Here is a 16,581-nt window from a genome sequence, read left to right on the forward strand (position 1 = left end):
AATCATTGTCTTATTTACTTTCAGTTCTTTGTTTATTGCTCCCACATATTCTTCTGTATTATCCTCGTAACACTAGCACAAAGGGAAAAACCTTATATTCCTCTGCGCCTAAGTGCTCGTTTTTTTCAACAAGTGGTATCAGAGCAAGGCTAGATTTATCGTTCAGAAATATGAAAGGAAAACAGAAGTGCACTTTACACATGATTCAAGTGAATTCGTGAATGATAGATGAATACAGATGGAATGTGAGATATCAGTGGATTCAAGACGTTATTGAAGAAAAAGTGTTGAAGATGAAGAAAATCCATATAGAAGACAATACTTCATATATGATGACAAAACCATTGCGTAAAGGCAGAACTGGTCATAGCGGTATCTCATTGGTGTATCTTTCACGGAGAGAAGGCAGACCTGGTGGTTTCCACATGGCATAAGCAATTCCATGCTTCAAATGGAGCACATAAAATTCCTTTTCTATATCCTGTCAATGACATTCTTCATAATAGTAAGCGTAAAGGAAATGATTTTGTCAATGAGTTCTGGAAGGTTCTTCCTGCTGCACTGAAGGGTGTTTCTGAAAATGGTGATGATCATGGAAGTACTCTCGTCTCCCGATTGGTACGGCCCCTTTCCACTCTTTTATTGAGAATACCTCCTTTATGCACCTCTAAAGTTCCCGTGATACATTTTTATTTGAAATATCTTTTAACTAATACGTTGCAATTTGAAAGTCGTACGTATTTTCACTCAGTTATAAAAGATGGTATGCCTATAAGTAGAGTAAATCTTATTTATTTTTCACATTATCCTAACTAAATCAATTCGTTTCAGATTCATAGGTTGGTATATGGGAAGAAAGAAAAGCAGTTGGATCTCGTGCACAGGGCCTTAAAGATTTAATCTTTGGGAAGGGCTCTCCTCCACCACTGGAATTGAATAGGAAACGTTCTCGTGCTGTTAGAATTGTGAAAAGAGATGCTCGTATAGTAAGAATAGTAAGTAACTCGATCTTACCATGTCTGTCTTTTTTCTATTTTTGTGTTGATATCATGATTGTACCTTCCAGTTTTCTTAGAATTCAGGTACACCTTTCTTCCTTCCAATTATCTAAAGATTCTAGAAAAATACTTATGATTTGTAATTTTGTCACCTTAAAGAAACTGACGTCTGGAGGTACTGCGGAGAATATAGTATCAGCATTTCATTCTGTGATCAGTGAACATCCCGATGAAGATAAGAAGATTTATTGATGAACAAGTGCAAGTCAGCTGCCCACCATGTGAGGAAAATGGAGAAAGATGTCGATGTGGCGTGTAGGAAAGGTAAATTGTTTGGTATATTCTTACCGATATTTTTGTCAAATGGTGAAACTACTGACTTATTCTCTCCATTTGGGGGCTTTGTCTCTAGATCCCAATTTCCTATTTAGTGAATTTGCTTTTCTTTTTTTTCAGAAGGAGATCCAAAACGAAAAATTTTAGCTACAAAGCTAGAAACGGAGGAAACTATCTTAAAGGTATGCATTGAGAAACTAAAGTGGGTCGAATCAACTAGAGAAGCCTTGGTATCTCAGTTGAAAGAAGCAGTACGTGAGATGGTAATGCATCATATGATCCATCGAGTTAACGGTCACGTGCTGTGGATAATAGTATATCGAGTTCGAACATAGAAAAATGCATCAGTATAGAATAAGACATTAAGGGTACTGGATATTTACCAGGGTTTTCTTTTTCATTAGGAATCGGAGCTGGAGAATGTTCTTTATGGAGATTAATGCTTACTTTTTCAAAGTTATGAACGCTAATTTTTATTTCTATTTATCTGTTATGGACGAGCCGATGAGGCTTCAAGAGCTTGCCGATGGAAAACAATATGAATTCAGGTTTACCTGATGTGTTAGCATGGTTTTAATCGAGATTCTTACTTTGTTTTTATTGAAATATCGAGCTTCTTACTTGCATTTCAGTTTTTTTGTTGAAACGCTTTTCACTTTTTTGAGATAATGAATATATGTTAACACAGTTTTAAATAAAATTTCTTGAAATTATTATATCTTTTCCGTACAGTCTATATACTATATGTGTGTATGCAACAAAACTCTCTTTAGTAAGATGTTGATAAAGGTGGTACAGTAACTCGCTTGTGTATCTAATAGTGGTCCGAACATTGTGTTGCGCTCTAAATCAAAGTCCATTTGATTCCACCCCGTAGAACATATCTTTCTCTTCAAAAATGATTCTGAAGCATTTGAAAGTTTTATCCTTGAAGTATTTTGAAAGTTCCAACGTTCTTGACTTCATTTACCTTTTTTTTTTTTTTTTTTTTTTTGAATTGGCTCGAACCCTTGACATCAAGGATGGTAGATTATACCTCTTACCACTCCAACCAAGGGTTGTTGACACTTGACTTCATTTACCTGTTCACTTTTATTAGTAGCTCACTTATAATTGTGTAATCTAATTTGGTTTTTATAGATTTGCAGGATTTAGGTTAATCCCAACATATCATAGAAGATTATCATTGTTTTTATGAGTTTTCATATTCAAAACAGTCACTATACTGTTCTAATTTTTATATTATTATTTTTGACAATGTTTTGCTCTTTAGATGTCTATATGCTTATATGGTTGGGCAACTTTTTAACATTTCAAAAATTTCCATTATTTTTTGTTGATTTACCATATGCAATTACATATCGACTTAATGAGATACGTAAATTATTATTTTATTTTTTTTGGTGATTTATCACGATTCAACTGCCCCGTGCCCTATGAGCACGGGTTATACCTAGTATAATATATATTTATAGAGAGAGAGATGGGTAATAGATCAATGGATGCACCACGAGACGAAAAAAAAAGCAACACTTAATTCTAAAGTTATGATATCTCGATCTCTACATATGATTAGGGCTGGGAAAATGGTCTGAAAACCCAAGACCCGACCCTAACCGCTTGGACCGTTACGATCTAACGCCTGACTAAAGTCCCGCTCGGGCTTACCCGGCCCGTGGTATCGGGTTAAACCGGTCGGGACTCGGGTAAGGCCTCCTACCAATTAGGCTACAACGTGCTGTCATGAGGAGTTGACATTGTGCGTCGCGGGTCAGTTAAGGAGATGAAATAATCGTTCGATCCAAGTGGTCTTGTTCTAAATTCGTCAGATCTTCGCGGATGTACCGAAGCCTGGATGGGTGTGAGTACCGTATCAAGTTTCCCGAAGACTCCAGAGTACCTTCCCAAACAGCCTGACATCATACCTCTTTCCTATCAGATAAATTCCCAATTCGCCTTTTGGGGCTTCCACTCTCACATAAAGTTCTTGTTTCGACAATTCAAAAGTAGGAGAGGGTTTTTAACTAATGAATCGATATTCAAAATCATTCCAGTCGGAATCCCTTGCTCTATCAAAGTAGGAGAGGGTTTTTTACTAATGAATTCTCATAGGGTCCCCCCGGAATTCCTTCCAGAGCTTGTTGAATAATTTTTATGGATTCTGTCATTTCACTGATTCGGACTAAATAATGAGCTAATGAATCTCCCTCTTTCTGCCATTGTACTTCCCAATCAAATTCGTCGTAACACTCATAATTATCAACTTTACGAAGATCCCATTGGATTCCGGAAGCTCGTAGCATTGGTCTTGATAAACCCCAATTTATTGCTTCCTCTCCTCCAACAACACCCACTCCTTCAACTCGTTCTAAAAAAATGGGATTACGTGTAATAAGCTTTTGATATTCAGCAACCCCTGTTAAAAAATAACCCACAATCGTTCGATCTGTGCCACGTGTCTATAGAGTGTTTGACTTCAATTTAGTTAACCAACGTTGACTCAAAACTTGGACTCGATCTATTTTGATCATCCGGACTCCGTTTTGACTTTCGTTTTCGCCATTGGGTTCGTCTTAGACTCTATTTTGCATCGGAGTGTCAAAATTGGCTGAAATTACCACAAAACTCTTACCACCAAATGACAGAAATGCCCATAACGTGTCTTTTTTCCGTTTTTATCCACTTTTTGTGCTCAATTCCTTTGAAGACACCTAGACAAGAGAAACAAGTAATTCATCAGAGTAACTGCTCGAAATGGACTAACTGACCCAAGTGAAGAGATCCAGATGAGACATTTTTAAGTCTCATCACATGCTGATAGCTTGCAAGGATGTATCGGAAATCCACATGTTAAAGGATCAGTTAAAGGGTGAGTTTGAGATGAAAGACTTGGGTGCATCAAGAAAGTTATTGGGTATGGAGATACGGAGAGACAGATCTGCTGGAAAACTGTTCTTGTCTCAGAAAACGTACATCGAGTAGGTGTTGGAACATTTTTGTATGACTGAGGCAAAACCTGTCAGTACTCCATTGGCAGCACACAAGCTTTCGGGGGAACTGTCACCAACAATTGATGACGATATGGAGTACATGTCTCGGGTGCCTTATGCAAATGCAGTAGGTAGCATTATGTATGGTATGGTGTGCACAAGGCTTGATATTTCACATGTTGTTAGTGTAGTAATCAAATACATGGGCAGACTTGGGAAAGGTCATTGACAGGCTGTGAAATGGATACTGCGGTATTTGGGAGGAACTGCGGAGCTTGGTTTGGTTTACGACAGAAGGGCTGACACTTCTGGTTCGGTAGTTGGATTTGTAGATTCGGTTTTTCGGGGGATCTTGATAGTAAAGGGATTTATACCCTTATACTAGTGTTTATAGCGGATAACGACATCTAATGTCTAACACTAGTATCCCCAAGATCATCATGCAAAACTAGTAATTAACTAATAAGAAGATAGTAGATTACCTTAATCGTTATTTCCTTCGAGCTAGTTGAATAGATTAAAGAAGACCAAGAGCTTCAAACGTAGGTCCTCTACTTGGGACACCGAATAGTGTATTTAATCTCCCTCCTTGAAAGCTCGCTAGCACTCCAATGGTGGTTTGATAATAAGAAGACCTTCTTCTTGCTTGACTAGAAGATAGCTTGGGAATTAGCTCACTTTCTCCTCTCTACTTGATGTGGTAGAGTAAGAAAACTTAGAGAGAAATTCCACACCTTATTCTCTGCCCTAAGAGTGTTTATATAGAACCCTAATAAGAATCTAGCTCCTTTTAGGTTTCCTAAAACACCCTTTAGAATAAGATTTAGGGAAATTGTCGAAAATATTAACTATTGATATTTTCTCAATTACCTAAGGAGGAGGTGTCCAAACATCACGAAAATTGGCAGATATAATACTTATTATGTCAGAAACTAACCTTCCAAAATTCAGTCCAATCCGAGTCCTAGAGGTACCCGAATCGGTCTAGGACCAAAACCCTTATTTCGGACCTTTTTGCTATCTTTTGCCCAAATTCTATTTAGGCCTGTGAGATATGTTTATGGGACATTCCCAATGTTATATCACACTCCCACTAGTCATATCATCCGATTAAATACCCATTCTTATGTGTAACCCGATGTAGGATCCGATCGAAGTTAGCCGCGAATTACTTCGTAATTCGACGATCGTAGTTGATTTCTAGCTAAACACTACGACCCCTAAATCAATCGGACTTGATGATCTTCTTCATCAATTTTCCTAGCCGACATATTGCTCGCATTGCCATCTTGGTCGAAGGACATCTCCTTCAACTCCTTCAGATAAGAAGAGGTCGCTGACGGGATATACGTTCACACTCTGTGGGAGTGCCATTAGTTGGAGAGTAGTGTTGCAGTCGGTGATAGCGCTGTCTACAACCGAAGCAGAGTACATGACAGCAACAGAGGCGGTAAAGGAGGCAATATGGCTGAGTGGTTTAGTTCGGGATTAGGCCTAAAGCAGGAGGTAACAGAGGTCTAATGCGACAACCAAAGTGCTATTCATTTGACCAAAAATCAAATGTATCATGGGAGAAATAAACACATTGACGTCAGATATCACTTTATCAAGGACATGATTGAACAAGGGAAGATCACGATGAAGAAGGTTTCTATAACAGAGAATCCAGCAGATATGTTGACCAAGATGTTAGCCCTAGCAGGGTTGGAGCGACGATGGCTCAGAGGCACTGAGCTATGATGGTGGCAAATCTAAGTCAAGAGGAGCATATTCAAGTCAAGGTGGAGATTTGTTAGAAGTGACTCGAATATGGATTGATATCGAACCCAGTACAACCTACCGAAACTTGGACCCATTAGCGGAGCAGGTTATTGAGACAGAGCTGGTATGCGAAGCAGTGCTCTGAGGCAAAGCTGGACTCCAAGACAAAGCTGGAATGCGAAGCTAGGCTTATGTCGGTGATTAGTGTTATTCGTGTATAATGTCGGTTGTACAAAGAGAGTCGGTGAGGCGGTGGGTTAGGGTTTAGTGGCTATATAAACTAAACCCTAAGGAGATATCAGTAAGACACAATCTCACGAATCTCTTGTGTAAACTTGTTTGCTTATCATAGTTGAAATCATCGCGCCGTTGTCGCCGTGGAGTAGGTCTCACCAACCGAACCACGTAAATCTCTGTGTTCTGTTCTTGATTGTTCTTTACTATTCCTATTGCTTGTCTTGGATTACTCGTATTGTTCACATTAACCCCGATTGGGCACAACAAAACCCGTATTAGCGGTACCCTTCAAGTACCTCAAGACCCCCTTCACAGCTTCCTAATGTGTCTTCCCCGGGTTTGCCATAAACCTACTAACAACACTGACCGCCTGTGAAATATCCGGATGAGTACACACCATAGCGTATATCAAACTGCCAACTAGACTAGCATACGGTACTGAAGGAGTTGAAGGAGATGTCCTTCGACCAAGGTGACAATGCGAACAAATTGTCGGATAGGACAATTGATGTGGAAGATCATCAAGTCCGATTGATTTAGGGATCGTAGAGTTGTAGCTAGAGACCAACTACGATCGTCGAATTACGAAGTAATTCGCGGCTAACTTCGATCGGATCCTACAACGGATTACACATAAGAGTGACAAATTGATCTAGGATATGACTAGTGGGAGTGAGATATAATCATGGGAGTGTCCCATAAACATATCTCATAGGCCTAAAAAGGAATTAGGCAAAGATAGTACAAAAAGGCCAAAAACAGGGTTTTTGGGCCTAGACCGGTTCGGGTACTTCTAGGACTCGGATTGGGCTGAATTTTGGAGGGTTAGTTGCTGATATAATAAACATTATATCTGACAATTTTCGTGGTGTTTGGGAACCTCCTCCTTAGGGAATTGAGAAAATACCAATAGTTGCTATTTTCGACTATTTCCCTAAATCTTATTCTAAAGGGTGTTTTAGGAAACCTAAAAGGAGGTGGATTCTTATTAGGGTTCTATATAAACACTCTTAGGGCAGAGAATAAGGTGTGGAATTTCTCTCTAAGCTTTCTTACTCTACCACATCAAGTAGAGAGGAGAAAGTGAGCTAATTCCCATTAACTATCTATCTAGTCAAGAAGAAAGGAGTTCTTCTTCCAACCACCATTGGTGTGCTAGCTATACAACAAGGTGGGAGATCAAATTGATTGCTCGTGTCCCAAGTAGAGGAGCTACACTTGAAGCTCTTGGTCTTCTTCAATCAATTCAACTAGTTCGAGGGAAAGGCGATTAAGGTAATCTACTATCTCCATTAGATTAATTACTAGTTTTGCATGTGATCCTGGGAATACTAGTGTAGACATTAGATGTCATATTTCCGCTATAAACACTAGTAGAAGGGTATAAAACCCTACAGTGGCGTCAGAGCCTCTTGCCATTAACTAGTTTTTGCTAAGAATCGAACTAATTAATATGCTGAAAATTGAGTTTATAAAAGTATTTTAAAAGATGTTTTTAAAAGTATTTTAAACTCATAATATGATGGGATTCAATAAATTTTCAAATTGAGAATCAAATTGATGATTAAAAGTGTTTTAAAAGACTCAATTTCATTGAATTTCAAACTAATCCATGCTTGATTATGTTGATAGTTATATTTAAAAAGGTTTTAAACATAAAATTTGATTAATTATGAATTGGATTCAAAGATTTTTCAAAATTGATTTCAAAATTGTTCTTTGAAAAATTTCAAAAACCTAGATTTTGATCCAAAATTGGTTTGATTAAGAGTTGTTTTTAAATTTTGGAAACTTTTGAAAAACAAAGATTTGGAATTTTAGAAGTGTTCTAAAAAGAGTAGTTTTGAGTTTGGGAAACTCTCAAAACAAATTTGGAAAAATTTAAAAAGTTTCTAAAAGTTTTGAAAAATTTTAGAAGTGTTCTAAAAGGAATTTCAAAAATTTAAGAAAAGTTTTAAAATTGGAAAATAGCAACTTAAAGTTGCATAAGAAAAAAAAAAAAAAAAATTTGCTTTTTGGAAACTAGGGTTTTGAAAAACCCTAGTGTCCGGCCAGGAAGCTTCCTGGCCGGACCAGAAGCTCCTGGATGTGTCCTCTAGACGCGTCCAGAGCAGCTGCTGAGACGCGTCTTGAAGACGCGACCAGCAGCTGCGACAGAAGCTTCTGGACGCGTCTTCAGCTACTAAGGACGCGTCTTGAAGACGCGACCAGCAGCTGCGAAGGAGCTTCCTGGACGCGTCTAGGACGCGTCCAGAGCACTCGACCAGACGCGTCTTGGAGACGCGTCTGGGAGGTTCTGGGTGTCTCGGACTAGTCCGAGACACCTAGTGCTGGTACATGGACTAGCGTCCTGGCTCCGGCCAGGACGAGACCAGGCCTTGATAGGCCTCGGCCAGGACATGCCGGCCGGCCCTATGGGCCGTGCTATGTCCGGACCTTGTCCGAACCCTTTTTGGGCTTGGGCCGGGACTTGTCTAGGACTTGTCCCGGGCTTTTTCGAGGCTTTTCGGACCACGAAAAGGGACCATCATTCGAGTGGGAGTTTTGCCAAAAATTATTTTCCGATTCCAACCAAATAATTCCAAAATCAATCCGGGCCATCCAAGAGCCCAAAACGGATTTCTCTTTAAATTGATTTATGAAATCATTAAGAATCGAACCAATATTTTTTCCGAAATTGACCCGGGCTTTCTCGAGCCCAAAACGGAGTTTTTCTAAAAGATGATTTTAATCATAAAACATAAAACCGGAAAGCACCATTAGTTGAATTCTTCGAATTTAGACTTAAGGTCCGCAATGTGACATGTGATGTCAACAAAAGTATCTCCCAAGATAATCATGCATATATAATTCTTAGCCTTGATATATTATATGATTGCATGTGATGTGAATGCGGGAAACTAGTATGGCCATAGATTTATTTCCTTATTCTTGTTTTAAGCACGGATGGGTGCATGCTTTGTAATTAATTTTAATTTCAAGTTTATACGATCTGCGAATCGTTAGAGTCTTGTAATTAGAGTTTAGGGTCTATGAGTCCATTGAAGAAACTCGAGGATGAAATCCAAAGGCGAGTGGGAGAAATCAATGGAGGTTCAAAGATGGCGATCTAAGACGAACCAAAAGGCGAAACAAGAAGAAAACCAAGGGAGATTAGATCTTCTAGGTTAGGGGCCATACTAGGATCCATGTCTGCTTGATTTACTTTCTCGCGCCCATTTACTTACTTATTTACGCTTTATGTCGTGGATGTTAGTTAGGCTAAATAGTTCACTATAACAAACGCCAGACTAGCGTAAAAGTCCCCAAAAGTAATCTTGAGTAATCGCCTATCCAGATTAAGACACTCGTTGCGCCCTTGTTCGAGGAAGGTGGGTCGGCCTTCGCAAAGTACCTCCTCTACCTTGGGACAATGCGGGTAGGCCTATAGAAGAGGCCTACACGTCTAAATGGTTCTACTCAACGAGATCAGCAAGAGAGTCTTGGATACTCGAGGCAAAAGGATAGATTAGTCATTCATTAATGAAATCTATCAACCAAGAGTCATAAGGTATGATCAGTGAAGTAGTTCACTCACCCGGAACGACGGAGTCAAAGGGTAGGGCCTTCGTCCGCTTTACTTCGAAGAACTGGGGTCTTGGAATCACTTATTCAATCGGGGACGATTTTTATTGAATAATGTGGGAAAACTAATGTTTTTCAAAAACGATAACGAGTTTTAAAACTTTGCCATTACTTTATGTAGTTTTAAAGATGACACAAGGAAACATGTTCGACCTTGGAACGTACCTAAGGAAGGTGTTAAACGAAAACATCCATGAAGGAAGGAATCGGGAGATACTTCAAATATTGGATGGAGAGTTTAAAAACAAGCTAAATGTCTCAGACTATCCATTTTCAAAATTGGATTTTCTGACTGCTAAAGAAACAGAGCATCAAGAGGATGATCAAAAGAGGGCAGAACCAGAATCAATGACTTCTCGGTTGTTATCAGCCATGGAGGCTACTCTTAACGAGAAACCTCTGAACATGGAAGTCCCCTCCATCACTCCGAAAACTGAGGATTCAATCCGAAGCAAAGCGAGAGTGGAGAGGTTTGATGCAACCAGTAAATTATTGCGTCTGCGCCTCGAGAAAGGAAAACCAGTAGGTCCTCATGTTCGGCAAATGATAGAACTCTTTGCTAAACTAGAAGAGCTGGGTTCTCCTGTTAGCCAATCGGCGGCTAATGACATGATCCTCTATTCACTTCATGAAGGGTTCAATCTATTTAAGATGGAATATGCGATGAATGGATGGAACAAGCCTTTAGAGGAACTTGATGCAATGCTTCAGGCAGCAGAACGACTAACAATGGACTTGGAGCCAAAGAATAAGATTCTTGTGGCTCAAGAGAACAAGAGGCAGAAGAAGAAACCCGCGTTAAAAGGAAAAGGCAAACGTATTGCTAAACCTCAAAACAAAGGTATTCAATCTACGTCAAGATGTTTCTACTGCAGTAGCATAGGCCACTGGAAAAGAAACTGCCCTAAGTTCTTGGAGGACAAAAATGGAACAGTAGCTTCCAATTCAGGTATAAACAGTTAACTTATCAAATACTGTAAAATTCCCAAATTATGGTATGTAATACCTAAAACTGCCCTTTCATTGTGAATGTACAGGCGCAGCTGGGAACTGAGTATTTGGCTAAGGAAGACAAGATCCAAGAGGGAGCAGAAGCCTCGACTGCTAAGGATGCTGAAAGGGATCGAAGTCTACTTTAGGCACTATTCTAGATTAATCGTTTTTCTAGTTTTTTAACATCATCTCTGTACTAAGTATTATGGAGAATCAATAAAGAATTTTATTTCTAAATTGAGATGTTAATAAGTGCTAAGTTTAACAAACTATACCAAAAGATTCTAAACTTGGTCAAAAACCTATAAGATAGGTTCATCCCAATCGAAAGGGATGAGGACAACAAGTCCACTATAACCAAAACATGAATCAAACTGACAAGAAAGAAAGCCTTGAGTCAAAAACAGAGATTGATCTTCAAACGTACTTCTAACCTATCCATATTTGGAGTGTCCAAAAGGATTAAGATGAAGAACACGAATCAAACTCTATCCTCCAAAATCCATTTAGTCTAGACATAGCTTCTCACAAAACTACCAAAATTCCGTCTAACAGCTAAGCTTGTAAAAGCATTACAAAACTAGCTAATATCTGACGCAATTTCTTTTAAAAGAAATTTGGGCTTCTTCCAAAACTAATCAAGAGAACAAAGTGTTTGTTGCTCATGATAGTATTCTTCTAATAATTAGCACACCTAGTAGTCTGGGAGAAAACACTAATTATTAAAAGAATAAGTGGGAGAAAAGTACAAGTCGATTTAATTCGATCATGAGAAAAATCATGGAGGGTCATGAAGAACAATCATGAAACTTGTACAAGTCGATTAAATTCGACCAAGAGCAACAAACTGCGACTCCTTGGAAAAGGAAAGGTTAAAGATATGATCTTATAAACCCACCGCACAAAAGCGAATGTCATTCGCCGGAGAACTCTCAAAACAAGTGAAAGTGTCTCTAAAGGAATATCTCAAAGTAGTTGAGAAAATTCCAAATTGTTGTTCAAAAGCCCTAAAAGGTCAAATCTCAAAGACACAGAAAATAAAGGTTATTTCTGAAGAGATAAAAGACCTGCGCAGAAACGGAAACTGACTCTAGATTTTGGCTAGAAGCCAAAGTCATCGTGGAATCCATATCTCGTCAAGACATGAAGCTTGATAATTTAAGTCAACAAAAGACCTAAATTGGTTTTCCAAAATAGAATACTGAGAAGGATGGAAACATTCGTGTTTCCCGAAACGAGACAAGAAGAATAAAGATTCTTCCAATCAAGTTATGTCCACAAGCATGCTTCAGAAATCTATCGACGGATTAAAAGCACGCAAGAGTTAGAATCTTCGATTCAAAAGGCAATCAGAGAAATTTGATTCCTGGAGAATGAAGAAAATCTTGAATCACGAGTTTCAAGAAGGTAAGTGGGAGTAAACAAACCTTCCGGGTCCGTATGCAGAGTACATACAAAAGATTGAGTACGACATAAGGTGTTGTATAACAGTAACGAACTGACTCAATAAAAGACCACACACAAAAGGATAAAATGCCATTTTGGGCATCTGAAGATCTATAAGCATAGATCAAAAGGATGATAGGATTAGAGAGACTCAGTACGCTGAGATGCTTGAGATCCGATACAGAAAATCTAAGACTCGGAAAGTCTAAAAGAATTTCGACCCAAAAACTCATGACAGAGGGCGTTGCAAAACTCGGAGTCTAAAAGACACCGATGAGCTAGCACGCATGAGAGAGACATTTATGTTCGAAAACATAAAGTCAATCATGTTGGACATGATTAGCATTTAAACATCCGAATTCGGATTGGAAAACCGAAACACTACTTAGTACATCCTAGAAGGCTAAAGGATGAAGTAGTACAAAGTTGAACATGTCATCGTAGCAAACTTCCAGACATGGAAGGAAAGTAGGCTAAAAGTGTTTTAAGCCGGGAACTGTTGCAAATACTACACAAAGAATTAAAGGCCTTAACTCTAGTAAAGATTACTAGATATTATCAAGGTTGAAGATAGTAATCTTCAAATTAATTGATAATAAGCAAAGTTTAAAACCGACTACCACGGTAGTCAAACTAAACTGTCACCTTAGACATAGTATGAGATTCATACACAGTCTAAGGCATGAGGTATAATTTTAAACCTCGACAAGTAAAACTGAGTGGGTAAAAGAAGTTTTACGGAAGAGGCTCAGATTTACAACTCTCGTTATCAGAAATAATAAGAATTATTTCACCAGTCGTCTAAACTTGGTTTAGTGTTTAAACGACAGTCCATCGATAATAAAACGTTTCGAATAGGTTTGTCAGATACGTGATCTGATGAATGAAACCCTATTAAGTGAACTTGGAATATTTATTATCAAAAATCCCTGGTCCAGGTCATTGCATGGACAACAATGACTCACGAAGACTAGCACGGGAGTCGATGGGATAGCGCAGTTTCATGGGCTATATGAATAGTATATTCTATTCGACTACGTGGGTGTGTAAAAGGTTTATACACTGGATAACCCTCAAATGAGAAGTACATCATTCGTGATGAACGTCAATACTTCTCATAAAGACAATTGGAGAGATTCCTCAAAACATGAGTGCTCCACTCATCTTATGTAAGGAATGCCCGACTTTGGTTCCGTTAAACGCCGCGCCGTAAAAGGAGGTTATAAAGACGGATACTGGGAAGGACAGGATAGACATGAAGTTAAGTGGGAGCGCAAGAATGGATTGTGTCACCCTAATCACATTAGGTACAAAGTGTCTCAAGGCCACTTGATGAGTAGCAACTGAAAATGCGTGGTCGCGCTCAAACGGATTAAAGTTAATCGTTTGTCTTTTACAGTTGTACTCGGATATCAAGAAAGTCTGAATGACGTGACGTATCAGATGGGATACTAAATTGACACGGGAATCGAGGCATTGCACTTGTTCTAAGTCCAAGTGGGAGTCTGAAGGAGTTGAAGGAGATGTCCTTCGACCAAGGTGACAATGCGAACAAATTGTCGGATAGGACAATTGATGTGGAAGATCATCAAGTCCGATTGATTTAGGGATCGTAGAGTTGTAGCTAGAGACCAAATACGATCGTCGAATTACGAAGTAATTCGCGGCTAACTTCGATCGGATCCTACAACGGGTTACACATAAGAGTGACAAATTGATCTAGGATATGACTAGTGGGAGTGAGATATAATCATGGGAGTGTCCCATAAACATATCTCATAGGCCTAAAAAGGAATTAGGCAAAGATAGTACAAAAAGGCCAAAAACAGGGTTTTTGGGCCTAGACCGGTTCGGGTACTTCTAGGACTCGGATTGGGCTAAATTTTGGAGGGTTAGTTGCTGATATAATAAACATTATATCTGCCAATTTTCGTGGTGTTTGGGCACCTCCTCCTTAGGGAATTGAGAAAATACCAATAGTTGCTATTTTCGACTATTTCCCTAAATCTTATTCTAAAGGGTGTTTTAGGAAACCTAAAAGGAGGTGGATTCTTATTAGGGTTCTATATAAACACTCTTAGGGCAGAGAATAAGGTGTGGAATTTCTCTCTAAGCTTTCTTACTCTACCACATCAAGTAGAGAGGAGAAAGTGAGCTAATTCCCATTAACTATCTATCTAGTCAAGAAGAAAGGAGTTCTTCTTCCAACCACCATTGGTGTGCTAGCTATACAACAAGGTGGGAGATCAAATTGATTGCTCGTGTCCCAAGTAGAGGAGCTACACTTGAAGCTCTTGGTCTTCTTCAATCAATTCAACTAGTTCGAGGAAAAGGCGATTAAGGTAATCTACTATCTCCATTAGATTAATTACTAGTTTTGCATGTGATCCTGGGAATACTAGTGTAGACATTAGATGTCATATTTCCGCTATAAACACTAGTACAAGGGTATAAAACCCTACAGGTACACGATCCATATGATCCTTCTTCACCGTAGTAGTGGGAGATTGTCTTCGCGAGAGCCTGAAGTGTGGTGCCAAAGGTGTTGACACCGCCTTCGCATTCTGAATCCCAAATCAAGAAACTACTCGTTCGATGTAACCTTTCTGATTCAAGTACAGTTTCTTACTTGACCGCTCTCTCTTAATCTCCATTCCCAGTATATTATTTGCAGCGCCCATGTCTTTCATCTCAAACTCTTGACTGAGTTGAGATTTCAACTTATCTATCTCCACCATGCTTCGAGAAGCAATAAGCATGGCATCCACATACAAAAGAAGATAAATAAAGTCACCTTCGCGAAGCTTCTTGATGTATACAGAACAATCATAGTCACTTCTGCGAAAACTATGCTTTAGCATGAAAAAATCAAATCGTTTGTACCATTGGCGAGGGGATTGTTTCAATCCGTAAAAAGACTTCCTCAAACGACATACTTGATTTTCTTTGCCCTCAACCTTGTATCCCTTAGGTTGAGCCATATAAATTTCTTCTTCCAAATCACCGTGCAAGAAGGCGGTTTTAACATCGAGTTGTTCCAGCTAAAGATCACTGTGAGCAACAATACTCAATAGCACCCGAATGGAAGTATGTTTCACGACCGGTGAGAAAATCTCATTGTAGTCGACCCCTTCTTTCTGTGCATAACCCTTGGCCACTAGTCTTGCCTTATACCTTGTACTCTTGATTTCGGAAGAATCCTCTTTCTCCTTGTGCACCCATTTACAACCAATAACAGACCTACCTTCGGGCAATGGGACAACCTCCCATGTTTTGTTCTTGTCAAGAGACTCCATCTCTTCTTGCATAGCAACCAACCAAATTTCTCTTTCCTCCGCGGTAATAGCTTGTTTGAAGGTGACCGGCTCGTCGTCTTCCACTGAGAGTGCATATTCAACCACATTGCCTGCCTGTAATGCCTAAAAGGTTTGTCTGACCCTAACCTCTGTACCGGCTTATATAACCGTTTCGGCCTAGTGTGTATCGAAACATCCTGCTGTTGTTGTTGTAAAACTTGTGTACCTTCCCCTTGAACCTCCTCATGATCGGGTTCATCAATTTCATCATCCTGAGTATTATCCTGATGCTCCACCTGATCATGATTCTTAGAAACCCATTGGTCTTCGGCTTCTACTTCCACTACTTGAGCTTTAATAGACCCAACATCATCACAACTAGGCACCGTAGCTTTCGCCATAGCTACAATAAACGACTCATCAAACACCACATCTCATCTGATTACAAACTTCTTGTCTTCCGTACACCGTAGCCGATAACCCTTGACTCCTATAGCATATCCTAAGAAAATTGCCTTCTTTGCTTTATTATCAAGTTTGTTACCTTTAACATGGTAATAGGCCGTACAATTGAAAATCCTAAGTCTCCCGTAATCTGCATGTTCACCTGACCACATCTCGTAAGGTATGCCGCCATCTAAAGAAGAATGTGGAGACCTGTTCACAATATAACAAGCTGTAGCAACAGATTCTGCCCACCATTTTACGTCTAATCTCGAATTAGAGCGCATACATCTAGCCTTCTCAAGTAGTGTACGGTTCAATCCCTCTGCGACTCCATTCTGCTGAGGTGTGCTTACTACTGTCCAGTGCCTCACAATGCCTTCCTGATTACAAGACTCCTTGAAAGCCCCATTGATGCACCCGAAAAGGTTGCACACCCAAGCGGAGGTATCAAGT

The 16,581-nt window shown here is 39.4% G+C and overlaps 1 protein-coding gene across 1 annotated transcript; it reads left to right on the top strand.

Annotated features, from left to right (window-relative positions):
* The first annotated feature begins 221 nt into the window (after nt 1-221).
* LOC147567225 (uncharacterized) lies at nt 222-1,250 on the top strand. The gene is made up of 4 exons (XM_086657381.1): nt 222-245; nt 355-618; nt 840-995; nt 1,158-1,250. The coding sequence occupies exons 1-4, from the start codon at nt 222-224 to the stop codon at nt 1,248-1,250; spliced, it is 537 nt and encodes a 178-aa protein (XP_086513507.1).
* Nucleotides 1,251-16,581: the final 15,331 nt, after the last annotated feature.

Source organism: Eschscholzia californica, unplaced genomic scaffold (assembly GCF_041429995.1).
Source record: "Eschscholzia californica isolate CP2 unplaced genomic scaffold, dmEscCali1.0.p SCAF_1, whole genome shotgun sequence".
NCBI classification, from domain to species: Eukaryota; Viridiplantae; Streptophyta; class Magnoliopsida; order Ranunculales; family Papaveraceae; genus Eschscholzia; species Eschscholzia californica.